General features: G+C 41.0%; 1 protein-coding gene across 2 annotated transcripts in view; it reads left to right on the top strand.

The window, feature by feature from the left end:
- Window positions 1-395: 395 nt before the first annotated feature.
- Window positions 396-14,096, top strand: part of LOC105721759 (peroxisomal membrane protein PMP34) — a 53,313-nt gene continuing 39,612 nt past the window's right edge. Inside the window, exon 1 of one of the 2 annotated variants that reach the window (XM_021668729.2) lies at window positions 396-535. In XM_021668729.2, the coding sequence (XP_021524404.2) occupies window positions 482-535 (54 nt within the window). In that variant the 5' untranslated portion in view covers window positions 396-481. The remainder of the gene's footprint in view (window positions 536-14,096) is intronic. The other variant, XM_064368122.1, reaches the window with a different exon arrangement.

The following is a 14,096-nucleotide window of genomic DNA, read 5'->3' on the forward strand; positions in this document are numbered from 1 at the left end:
CGTAATCCCAGCGGCTCCGGAGGCTGAGGCAGAGAATTGCTTGGACCTGGGAGGCGGAGGTTTGGCGACAGAGTGAGATTCCGTCACACACACACACACACACACACACACGAGTGAGATTCCGTCACATACACGATTTCTGAGATGGTGGTACTGGTCAGAGCCCTGGAACGCGAAGGAACGTGGTCGGACCCCGGAGCCGGGTACCTCGGCTCCTGCTGTCCTGCGCCCTGGAGCCTGGCCCGCGCGAGCACCTAGCTGTTCCACGCTGCGCCCACAGGGGCCAATCAGCGTTCAGAGGCGTTTTAGCCCCACCCTCTTTTCCGCCCTGCAACCCGGAAGCGGTTCTTGAGGAGGCGGGCGGGTCTGAGAGGGTGGGGTTTTCGACGCTCACGCCGCGGGCTCCGGCACTCGCTTCCTAACTCCGCTGGTTGCTGCATCTGTGGGAAAAGTGTGGGTGGGTCTTGGAGGAGGCGCACCAATGGCCTCTGTGCTGTCCTACGAAAGTCTGGTCCACGCTGTGGCCGGAGCCGTGGTGAGACGGGGTCTTCACGCCCGGGCCGCAGCTGGGTGTGAGGCTTCTCTGGGGCCAGTCCCGGGACATGCCTGGGGGATGGGTCTGAGAGGGTGGTAGTGTGGGTTGGGTCCTCTGTTATGACTGTGGGGCAGGGAGGAATGGGCCATAGGCGGAAAGTTGTTGGAAAAATTCGGGGTGAGGGCCGAGACTTCGCCACCTCCTGGTTTCCTAGAGACTGGGGTAGAGAGCCGTGTTCACACATGCCCACTCCGGGCCCGCGTCTTTGCTTTTGAGAAGTTTAAGGTCAGTCTATCTTCCCCGCACACTCAGGCACTTTGCCTCATTGGCCTGGAGGAGAACGTGGGTGTGAAGGCGGGTTGCTTAATCACAGGCTCTCCTACCACCTGTCCGGAGTTCAAGAGATTCTCCAGCCTCAGCCTCCAGAGTATCTGGTACTACAGTGGCCCTGATGCACAGTTAATTTTTTGTGTTTTTAGTAGAGACGTGTTTCACCGTATTAGCCAGGATGGTCTCGATCTCATGGCCTTGTTGTGATGGCCCACCTCAGCCTCGCAAAGGGCTGGAATTATAGGCGTAAGCCACCGGGCCCGGCCTTTTTTCTTTCTTTCTAAATCAAGATCTGGGTTCCCGTCTACTACAAGTGTGGTTTGCTATGAGGTGTATGCTTGATTCTTGGGATTCTGGTGTCTAGGTTCCACTTCCCCCCTCCCCTCTTTTCCTTGAAACTTTCCATTTTTGGCTTGGGTGATTCCTCTTTTGGTTCTTTTATCTGTCTGCCTTTTCTCATATCCTTCCCCAGTTATTAGCACACACCTTTAGCTGTTAAAATCACTGTGATTTCAGAGGAACGTCACTGAATCCTGTTTATCCTCCAGAAACTTCACTGAGAGCTCATGTTCTGTATCTGGATTGAACCCTAACTCCATTGTTAGCTAGATGCCCTGTAAACCTCACTTTCCTAATTTGCAAAATAGGGGAAGTGATACCTACCTCACAGAGTTTAGAGAATTAAGTGGCATAGTATTTCATCAAAATGCCTAATTCAGGAAACCTGGTTCATTCAGTTCAGCCAAAAGAGCCTTTCAGCCAGTGTGAAGGCCAAGATGGACGCTCGCGTGACTTGATTTAAGATGGGCATGGAGGCCTGTGTGTCTGGAATGGAGGGAACAAAGAGGCAAATAGGTTTCAGGGGATCAAATTGTGTGAGACTTTCACTCTGGCTAGCTGTTGAATTTGTTGATTTACTTTTTTCTTTTCTTTTTTTTTTTTTTGAGAGGGAGTCTTGCTCCATTGCCAGGCTGGAGTGCAGTGGCAGGTTGTCGGCTCACTGCAACCTCTGCCTCCCTCGTTCAAGTGATTCTCCTGTCTCAGCCTTCCAAGTAGCTGGAATTACAGGCACACACCATGTCCAGCTAATTTTTGTCTCCCAAAACGCTGGAATTATAGGTGTCAGCCGCTATGTCCGACCCTACAGGCACGTTTTAATAATTAAATTAGTAGCTTTGAGTGTTCTATGGCACACCCTGGGATAATTGCAGATAATCTGGAATATCTCAAAACCAGATTTTTGTTGCTTCAGGAAAATGTTGTATTTTCGATTCATAATTATTTTATGTACATCAGTGGCCTTATATATAAAGTATTCTCAAAATTCAAGTATAATTAGATTTATAATTTTATATTTTGGTTTCATTAGATTCGCTTTGAAAGGTAGATTTTATTTGTGGAAATGTACATGTGTAAATAAAAGAGATTTTCTTGGTCTAGAATTTGAAAAATGCTGCTGTTGAAATTGCCCAGAGTGTTTTAGACACTGAAATAGACTTTGGAATTGTAATGCTATTGATTAAATGCTAATTTTCTTGTGTAGGGGGGCTTCTTCTCTCTGTTTATTTAGATGTTTTATTTGCATAATTTATATTTTAAAAGAATTACATATCATTGAATAAATGCTGACTCTTAAAAAATTCAAATAAAGAAATTATGAAAGGCCGGGCATGGTGGCTTTTGCCTATAATTCCAGCACTTTGGGAGGCTGAGGCGGGTGGACCACCTCAGGTCAGGAGTTCAAGACCAACCTGGCCAACATGGGGAGACCCCACCTCTACTAAAAATACAAAAATTAGCCAGGCATAGTGGCTCAGCTACTTAGGAGGCTGAGGTACGAGAATTGCTTGAATCTCAGGAGGCAGAGGCTGCAGTGAGCTGAGATTGAACCACTGCACTCCAGCCTGGGCGACACAGTGAGATTCCATCTCAAAAAGAAAAGAAAAAAATTATGAAAGATTTTATCTTTATCTTCCCACCTCCACCTGTCATTGCTCTGTGACCTAGGACCCAGGCCACCTATTACAAATGTATAAGAAGTCTAGTTTAGAGCACTTTTCACCAGTTGGTATGAGAAAAGAAAATTAGTCCCAATTCTTTGACTCTGTAGCTCATGCACTTACCATCACACTGGACTTATTGCCATGTAGACACAGTACCTGCCCTTTAGAAAACCCCAGCCTGGGAAACATAGTGAGACCCACATCTCTCCCCACCACAAAAAAGAAAAACCTAGTTAGACATGATGGCACAGGCCTGTAGTCCCAATTATTTAGGAGATTGAGGCAGGAGGACAGGAATTTGAGGCTGCAGTGAGCTATGATTGTGCCACTGCATTTCAGCCCGGGCAACAGAGCAAGACCCTATCTAAAAAAACTATACCAATCTGATCTGCAATCTGGCAGCTTTTTCAGCTTCTGCCTGTTCTCTTTCCCTCTAAAAGCTAAGCTTATTTAAAAAATATTCTGCATGTACTGCCTCTCCTCATCCTACTTTGACCACTGGAACTGCTCTTCCAAAGATCGACTCTGACTTCCTAACAGCTTAATCTACTATTGTGAATGTTGTAAGGTCAGGGATAACCAGGTACACACGTGTTTGTGTCTTTTCACACTGTCAGACTTTTATTGTATTATTTCAATTACAAAAGTCACAAGTTACATGGAGTTCTCAAGGAGGCAACTTTTTTTTGTACTTCTCATTCACTAGGTAGTCAATATTGTAAATCAACAATATTGTCAATATTGTTGCAGAATGTTTATAATATTTATATATTAAGTATACATAGTATATAAATATTATAGATTAAACATTCTACAACAAAGTAACATTGAACATCAAGAGAAAAGAGCTAGGAAAAAGGGTTAATGAACCAGTCCAGGGAGAGTGGTATAGACAGGTAGACAAAAGGAGTATCCTGGTCTGTTCTTGTTATGGCAGTGTGTTGGTCTTGTAAGAAAGAAATCTTTGATGTGGGCAGAGCCTTCGGAGAGAGAGATCAGATGTTTATTACAAGTGACAGCAAGACAGTGTTGTTAAGAGACCATTTTGAGCTTTTTAAGTCCTGTTCTTTTTATGGTCAGAGTCTTCTGGTGAGAACTGATAGTGGAAGAGCATGCTTCATTGTGTCTTTATCTGGAAAAGCATCTGGTCCCTGTTGTCAAAGCGCTTTTTGAAATGTCAGATGGAATCTTTTTCTAAGATGGAGTTATTTATGTCAAGAGTGCTCTATACATCTACTGACTGTTTTTGCATTCTTATTTGATTCTACTTTTTTATAAGTATTCTATACTGTGGACTCTTCTACCTTTCTGAAGCTCCTTCTGAAAGAGCAGTTGGTCTTTATTTTTTTACTAAATAGCAATTGCTCTTTTGGAAGGATCTTGAGAAACCATTACTCACTTTACGGCCCTAAAATTAACACTGACTCCTAGTACTAACAGATGCTATAGCTATAAAGGACATGTAGAAACCAACAATTGTTGAGTGCTGACTGTGTGCCTGATATGACGCTAGGTGCTTTCCATAATTTTCTTTTCTTTTCTTTTTGAGACTGTGTCTCGCTCTATCACCTAGGCTGGAGTGCAGTGGCACGACCTCGGTTTGCTACAACCTCTGTCTCCCGGGTTCAGGTGATTCTCCTGCCTCATCCTCCTGAGTACTTAGGATTACAGGCATGTGCCACCACGCCCGGCTCATTTTTGTATTTTTAGGAGAGACAGGGTTTCACCATGTTGGCCAGGATGGTCTCAAACTCCTGACTTCAAGTGTTGGGATTACAGGTGTGAGCCACTGTGCCTGGCTTTAAGATAATCTTTCTGTTCTATAATGCAGTGTTCTAAATCAGGAGATGCTGTACACTGATTTCAGTGCTGCTGCTGTGACTCAGCCACTTCTAGACTCCTCTGGAAACTGTTTTTGGACTAGTATTGTCTCCCCACCCCCTCCCCCTGCCCCCACTATTTTCATCCTCCTGCTGGGATAAATCAACATTTTAGAAACAGTCACATCTGGTGATTTGATTGGTATACCAACCTAAACATCCTTGTTTTATGCTTAAAAGGCATGAAAATCTGCTTCTGTATTTATGTATGTTCCTGTCTATTATTCCCATAAGATTACACATGCTGGGGGGAACCAAGTCTTGACCAGATTTGCCCAATGTTTCATTCTTACTCTGTAAAAGCCCAACCTCATGTGTGAATTGTATTGGCCAAATTAAAAAGTATATTTTAGATATTTGTTGCCCTTTTACAGGAGAGATATAGACCAGAATGAATAAATCATCTGTTTTTAGTATATAGCTCTAAATGTAGATGATGATACATTCTTTTTTTTTCTGAGACGGAGTTTCGCTCTTGTTACCCAGGCTGGAGTGCAATGGCGCGATCTCGGCTCACCGCAACCTCCGCCTCCTGGGTTCAGGCAATTCTTCTGCCTCAGCCTCCTGAGTAGCTGGGACTACAGGCACGCGCCACCATGCCCAGATAATTTATTGTATTTTTAGTAGAGACGGGGTTTCACCATGTTGACCAGGATGGTCTCGATCTCTTGACCTCATGATCCACCCGCCTCGGCCTCCCAAAGTGCTGGGATTACAGGCGTGAGCCACCGCGCCCGGCGATGATACATTCTTAAGAAATCCAGGTGCCAGGCTGGACGCGGTGGCTCACGCCTATAATTCTAGCACTTTGGGAGGCTGAGGTGGGTGGATCGCTTGAGGCCAGGAGTTCAAGACCAGCCTGGGCAATGTAGTGAGACCTTGTTTCTAAAAATAAAGGAAAAGAGAAAAAGAGAGAGAAGGAAAGAAAGAAAGAGGAGGGGAGGAAAGGGAGAGGGAGAGAAAGAGAAAAGGAAATCCAGGTGTCAGTTGTGGAATTGTTCACAAAAAAGAGGAACCCCCAAATCCCCAGGAACTTAGGCTAAAAATTGTTTATATGACTGATATAGTTTGGATGTTTGTCCCCTCCAAATCTCATGTCAAAACGTGACTCCCAGTGTTGGCAGTGAGGCCTAGTGGGAGGTGTTTGGCTCATGGGGACAGATCCCTCATAAATGGCTTGGTGCCATCCCCTTTGTGATGAGTGAGTTCTTGCTGTGAGTTCTTGGGAGAGCTGGTTATTTAAAAGAGCCTGGTGTCCCCCACTTACCATATGACATACCTGTTCCTCTTTCACCATGATTGTAAGCCACCTGAGGCCCTCAGCAGAAGCAGATGCCAGCACTTTGCTTCTTTTACAATCAGTATAACCATAAGCCAAAATAAAACTTTTTTCTTTATAAATGACCTAGTCTTGGGCATTCCTTTAGAGCAACATAAAACAGACTAATACAATGACTTTGCTTGCCATTTTTATATCTAGCTAAGTTCTGTCTCTGGGCTGCAATCTACTATTGCCAAATGCCTAAAAAAATTTTTTTTGCCTGTGAGATCATTCATTAATTCATTGTTAGGTTCCTTCCTTTGAAGTGCCTATAGTCTAATAAGGAAAAAAAAAAATCTCATTAACAACTAAATACAATACAGTGCAGTAATTTCTTTGTAGTAGCATTTTCTTTACAGGACACACAATGCCATTTGAACCCAGAAGAGACAGTAATTAATTCATCATTATCTCAAATTCACTACTTCTGAGATTTAACTAATAATTTCCTAAAACTAGGTACCTCTTTTGACTTTGTTATTTCCGTTAATGATATCTTCACTCCTGTGACTCTTCCCTTCTCCCTTACAGTCAATATCTAGTGAATCAGCAAATCCTGTTGATTTTCTATTTATCAGTTCTTCTGACAGATATCTCTTCTCTGTTTTTCTAGTCACCACACAAACTGTCTCAAGGCCTTCCTGTTTCAAATCAGATGTATTTTGCTAAAGCAGTGTTTGTATTTCTGTTCCGATCTTTCAGGTTGAAAGCTCTTGAAGCTACTTTGGCAGTCCCCTAAAAGACTTTTTGTCTTTTTTTTAAAATCAGATACTTGTGTACGGCGGTCGTAAGCAAATTTCTGGGGTTTTCCCTCCCTAATTTTGTCATTTTCCTATTTTCATATCCAGGATAAAATGACAGCTATTTTTTTTTGAAATGGAGTTTCACTCTTGTTGCCCAGGCTGGAATGCAATGGCGCAATCTTGGCTCACCACAACCTCTGCCTCCTGGGTTCAAGTGATTCTCCTGCCTCAGCCTCTGGAGTAGTTGGGATTACAGGCATGCACCACCACTCCTGGCCAATTTTATATTTTTAGTAGAGACAGGGTTTCTCCATGTTGGTCAGGCAGGTCTCGAACTCCCAACCTCAGGTGATCCTCCTGCTTCGGCCTCCCAAAGTGCTGGGATTACAGGCATGAGCCACCACTTCTGGCCAAATGACACGTATTTTATGTTTGTTTTTGGTTAGTATTTGTTACTCTACTAAATTTCATAAAGTTTTTTTGGAAGCAGAGAGATTAAGTTAGCAATACATTTCTTAGCTCACTCATTAAGTATCCAGGGAACCGATAAGAGTGGTGTTAGATGCTGTGGGGTAATAGATTACAAAACATGAGTCTGTGACCAACCTGCCCTTATAAAATTTTACCATGAATAAGAGCAAAATAGAATAAACAGCAAATAAATAAGTAAATCCACAAATGTTTTAATATATTTATTTGCTAAGGCTAGCAGTAGTCCACTGTAAAGTATTTAAAATGGGATTTCTGTTTCTGAAGAGCTAATCTAACCTCCTGAAAACTTGCTTCTATCATAATTTTTTAAAAGCCTGTATAAAATATTTAAACAACATCTTGAAAGCATTAATAAGAAGGCAAGAATGTAGGGTATTCTCAGAATGAGTGAAGGCAAGACCTAGAGGAGAGCAGTTTTTGCCCTGCATCAATTGCTTGACCGGGAAACATGAGTTTTAGATTTGTAACTTTCAGAGATGCAGGGAGGAGAAGAAAAAGTCTAGTCTGTCCAAGGTGAAAGTCTAGTAGGGGACTTTCCAGTAAACTTTGAATCCCAAAGGAATATGCTATAAAGGTGAGTGAAAAGTAATCTTGCTCTTCTCCAAGAAAATCAGTTATCTCCAAACTTGGCACAGAGTTGAAAGGGGGAAATCACTACTGAGATTTTGAAACCACAAGCCTTAGGTTACAGCGTGAATTCTCACTACATCCATGATTTGAAAACTAAATAAATTAATAAGTTAATAAAGCCAGCAATTTAACTTAGAGGGATCCCCAGTTGGTAGAGCCCAGAAGTAACTAGCAGAAAGCAACACCGAGTTTTCCAGATACCCACATCTTCATTAGGTCTAATACAATGTCCAAAAATTTAAAAACAATTTTTTTTGAGACAGGGTCTCACTGACGCAGGCTAGAGTCCATTGGTGCAAACATAGCCCACTGTAACCTTGAGTTCCTGGGCTCAAGCAGCCTTCCCGCCTTAGCCTCCTGAGTAGTTAAGACTATAGGCATGTGCCACTGTACCCTGCTTGCATTTATTTTTGTAGAGACAGGATCCCACTATAATGACCAGGCTGGTCTCGAACTCCTGGGCTCAAGTGATCCTCCCACCTTGGCCTCACAAATTACTAGGATTACAGGCATGCCACTGCTTCCAGCAAAAAATAAAATTCTAACAAAAATAAGCAGCTCAGTCCAAACTAAACTCACAGAGAAATAGGGACTATGAACTAGAACTGTAGACAGGAGCAACAGTCCTGCATGGAATCAGAAAATGAAATTTTTAGTCACAATCTAAAGTTATTTAATATGTATAAGAAAATAAAAGAAAGGCTAGAAAATATTTGTTAAAAATAAGAAACTCAGATTGCCAAACAGATTTGAAAATTAACCAAATAGAATATATAGAAATGGGCTGGGTGTGGTGGCTCACACCTAGTATCCCAGCACTTTAGGAAGCCAAGGTAGGTGGATCCCTTTGAGCTCAGGAGTTTGAGACCACCCTAGGCAACACTTTTTCTACAAAAAGTACAAAAAATTTAGCTGGGCATGGTGGCTCTCATCTGTAGTCTCAGCTACTCAGGATTCTGAGGCTGGAAAATCACTTAAGTCTTGGAAGCCAAGGTTGCAGTGAGCCGAGATTGTATCACTTGCACTCCAGCCTGGGTAACAGAATGAGACTCTGTCTCAAAAAAAAAAAAAAAATTCTAGAAATAAAATTACTACAATATAAAAGTTACTGCACAATTGGCCAGGTGCAGTGGCTCACACCTATAATCCCAGCAGTAGGAGTCCAAGGCAGGTGGATCACTTCAGGCCAGGAGTTTGAGACCATCTTGACAACATAGTAAAACCCTGTTTCTACTAAAAAATAAAATGAAAACAAAAAAATAAAAGTTAATGCATAATAATCATGGGAACATCAATTATTGATTTAAGCAAAAATCTTAATTATTAGAAGGATGGAGAGAATAAAGACAGGGACTTGAGACCAGCCTGGGCAACATGGTGAAACTCTGTTTCTACAAAAAAAAAAAATACAAAAATTAGCTGGGCATGGTGGCTGGAATCTGTGGTTGCAGCTACCTAGGAGGCTGAGATGGGAGGATTGCTTGAGCCTCAAAGATGGAGGTTGCAGTAAGCTGAGATCAAGCCACTGTACTCCAGCCTGGGCAACAGAGTGAGACCCTGCCTCAAAACAACAACCAAAAAGAGGGAATGTGGTCTAAAAGAGCTGAATTCTCATTCCCTGTAAGAGAATGTAGATGATTGATTAATGTGTAAAAATGGTTAATAAAAAGATATTAGTATATTATTATATGGAGATGTATAAATTTCAAAACAAGAATTTAATTGTCTCTTTGGAGGAAGATTGGATAAAGTAGAGAGGAGTGGGGCAAAAACTGCTATATTTTGTCATTTATACGAAGCAATTTTTTAAACGATGTGCATGCTTTGCTTTGATCAATTAAAAATGTACAATTAGAATATTTAATGCATAGCTCTGAATTTATAATTGTTGAAGCTGAGTGATAGGTTCAAATTCAAGCACAAATTTCTGAACATATTAGATACAGTTGAAGATGCAATTAATGCACTAAAAGATAGGGGCCACCAGTCATCTCATTATGTACAAAAAGACACCCTTAGCACTCTGGAGATTCCAAGGGTCTTAGATGCTCTTGTGTCAGGAACCAGGGACTAAGACACTATTATAACAAAAGACATTCCTATCATTCAGGAAATTACAAGAATTTTACCAGGAGCTCTGTGCCAGGAGCTTGGGCTAAGAACCAAATACATACTTTGCATCAGAATATCACATCCTGTCATTTAAAAACCCTAATAAATGATCATCTCTAAGACATTAATTATAGGATATAATTAATATCCTATATAATGTATTATGTATAGATAATAAATTATATATTTTTCCTAGTGGTATTTACCTTTTATAGAGTTTTCCTGGAAAGGACAGTAGCCAACTCAGAGGTAGTGTGATGATGTCAGGTTCTGTTTTTGTGACACTGGTATGATAAGTTAGCTGAAAGGAGTATTAGAATTGATAGTAAATCATAATGAAGTTATAAATTTTTTTTTTTTTTTTTTTTAGTTAATGGCCTGTATTCAAACTATGGTCACAGGACCCATTCACACTCCTAAAAATTACTACAGGCCAGGCACAGTAGCTCACACCTGTAATCCCAGCAGTTTGGGAGGCTGAGGCGGGCAGATCACCTGAGGTGGAAGTTCAAGACCAGCCTGACCAACATGGAGAAATCCCATCTGTACTATAAATACAAACTTAGCCAGGTAATTTTGGGAGGCATGCGCTGCCAAGCTACTTGGGAGGCTGAGGGAGGAGAATCACTTGAATCCAGGAGGCGGCGGTTGCGGTGAGCTGAGAACACACCACTGCACTCCAGCCCCTGGCAGCAAGAGCAAAATACAGTCTCAAAAAAAAAAAAAAAATTATATATATATATGGCAAACCCCAGAGTCTTGCTTATGTGGTTATAACTATCAATATTACTGTGTTAGAAATTAAAACTGAGAAATCATTGAGTTTTTCTTTTTTTTTGAGACAGGGTTCTCACTTTGTCACCCAGGCTGGAGTGCAGTGGCTTAATCTCATCTCACTGCAGCCCTGACAGCCCGGGCTCAAGACATTCTTTCACCTCAGCTTCCCAAGCAGCTGGGATTACAGGCGTGCACCACCACACCCTGCTAATTTTTTTATTTTTTGTAGAGACTGGGTTTCTACATGTTTTGCCATGTTGTTCAGTCTGGTCTCCAACTCCTGGGCAAGTAATCCACCCACCTCAGCCTCCCAAAGTGGGATTACAGGTGTGATCCACCGCGCCTGGCCTTTTTGTTTGTTTGTTTGTTTAAAGGGATATGGTCTATATTGTTGGTGCTCTTGAACTCTTGGCTTCAAGCAGTCTTCCTGCCTCATCCTCCCAAAGTGCTAGGATTACAGGCATGAGCCACCAAGCCTGGCCAAGATATTTGTTAATTCATTAAAAATACATTAGCTGGGTATGGTTGCTTATACCTATAATCCCCATGTTCTCTTACCTCTACAAAAAAAAAGGTAAAATACATCTATTACATGTTAACATATGTAACCTATATTTTTTTGAACCATATTTTCCAAAACATTGTAAGATGAATGGCATTGATGTATAGTTTTGCAAACTTCTGTTTGACTTGATAGAAGATAGCTGGGTCCTTTTATCTGCTTCTGAATTCAGTCTGTTGCAACTGAAATGTGTGACATTGCAACAGACATCTGTTGCAATATCACACATTTATGTAGCCTTTGGAAAATTTTGCTACACACGGTGAGAGAATGAGAATGAGAATGGCAAATAGCATTTTATTATTTCATAATGATACTTACAAAAAGATTTTTAATCCTACAAAGCCTCCTAGAAAGCATTTGGGGACTTTAAGGGATCTCTAGATTATAGCTTGAGAATCACTATACTATATTATCTCTTGTATTCTGATGTCTTTTACAAAAAATATTTGCCTCTTACCCACTTCAAAACTAGATTGTTTAACACATGCTTCTTTATATAAAATTATACAGAGATGCATAACATGAGAAATAGAAACCACTGTTAATTCACTCCCTTTCCCCATATAATCACTCTTAAGAATTACTTGTTTATTTTCCCAGATCTTGTATGTATGTGTTGTGTACACTTTTATAAGTGGAAGAGAAAATTTCAATATCACGTGTGTCTTGATGAAAAAAGGTTGAGAACTTATGTAATAGAACAATGAACAGTAGGAATAGGAGTCAGAAATCTTGGTTGTAACCTTGCCTCTGCCACTCTGGCTTTGGGTAGACGCCTTAACTACCCCACCTGTCTCCTCATTTCTCAGCTGAAGGCACTCTACTGCTTCAAATGCCAATATAGTGTAGGAAGTCACTTATTCTCCCAACACTGAATGGTTAAATGCTGCAGGGGCGGGAAGATAGAATGTTGTAATTAAAAATGTTTTGGGTGAGATATAAAGAAGGGTGTCTCTTGGGAAATAGATTCTTTAAGATTGTAATTGCTGTCAGCGAGAGAACTCCCACTCAGATAGATTGTTAGAATTCTGTGGGACTCAAAGTAATGGATTTATTTTATGCCTCTCTGGCACAACAGTATTATACAATGTGGTTATCTTCTCAGTATTTTTGCCTTCTAATTTTATATAAGTGAACAGACAGTCCTCGGGGAAAAAAATTGAGCATTTATGTTAAGATAAATTTAATTCAAATTCTGAAAAGTTCTGTGCTTATACAGCTTGGCGTAAGACTCACATGTATAACAAATATTTTGCTTCAGGTAACAGCTGCTTATAAAAAAATCATCTTTGTGTTTGCGTGGCTAGGAGACAAATATGGCAAGTCCCTGAGGTATAGAATGCTGTGTTCCAAAATTACCTTTAGCATTTGGAATACATTATCTTATGGATATAGACTTTATCTGTAGAGGTATACATTTATACATTCATTAACAGTTTAGGGCTTATGCTATGCCAGGCTCTATGCTGGGTTTTCACACTAGTTCGTTTAAAAAAATTGACACATAGGGCCAGGTGTGGTGGCTCATGCCTGAAATCCCAGCACTTTGGGAGGCCAACGTAGGTGGATCACCTGAGGTCAGGAGTTCAAGACCAGCCTGGACAACATGGAGAAACCCTGTCTCTACTACAAATACAAAATTAGCTGACTGTGGTGGCGCATGCCTATAATCCCATCCTATAATCCCAGCTACTTGGGAGGCTGAGGCAGGAGAATGGCTTGAACCTGGGAGGCAGAGGTTGCAGTGAGCCGAATTTGTGCCACTGTACTCCAGCCTGGGCAACAAGAGTGAGACTCCATCTCAAAAAAAAAAATAGTTTTAATTATGGTAAGAACATGAACTCTGTAGTCAGGCTGCCTGTGTTCAAATACTGAACCTGTCACAAACTAACTTCAGGAAAATTGCTGTACCTTTTGGCATTGGCTTCCTCATCTGTAAAATAAAGAGAATGATAGTGGCTGCTTCATCCAGTTGTTGTGAGGATTAAATTTTTTTAACTGAGATATAATTCATACAACATAAAATTATTTCAAGTACAGTTTAGTGGTAATTAATACATTCACAATGTTGTACAACCACCACCTCTATTTAATTCCAAAACATTTTGAATAGATAAAATGTGGTATATACACACAGTGAAATACTCAGCTATAAAAAGGAATGAAGAATTGATACATGCTGCAAGATGGGTGAACCTTGTAAGCATAAGAAGTGTAAAGAAGCCATGGCCAGGCATGGTGGCTTTCATCAGTAGTCATAGCTACTTGGGAGAGTGAGGCAGGAGGATCACTTGAGCCAGGAGTTAAAGGCTGTACCATGATCGTACCTATGCATAGGTACAGCACTCCAGCCTGGGCAACATAGCGAGACCCCATCTCTAAGAAAAGAAAAGAAAAGCCAGTAGCAATAAGTCAAGGTTACATGATTTCCTTTATGGTAGATATCCAGAATAGAGACAGAAAGCAGATTAGTGGCTGCCAGGAGCTATGTGGAGGGAGAAATGGGGAGTACCTGCTTAATGGGTATGAGATTTTCTTTGGGATGATGAAAATATTTTGGAACGTTGGTGGTGGTTGAACAATATCATGAATATATAGAATGAAATAATTTAAAATGGTTAATTTTATAATATGTTAATTCCACCTTTTTTTTTTTAAAGCCCCTTGAGCAATTAGACTGACAAAAAATCCTCAGACAACCAAAATAG

This window comes from Aotus nancymaae, unplaced genomic scaffold, assembly GCF_030222135.1.
Source record: "Aotus nancymaae isolate 86718 unplaced genomic scaffold, 86718_ANA_hifiasm-v0.15.2.pri h1tg000076l, whole genome shotgun sequence".
NCBI lineage: Eukaryota > Metazoa > Chordata > Mammalia > Primates > Aotidae > Aotus > Aotus nancymaae.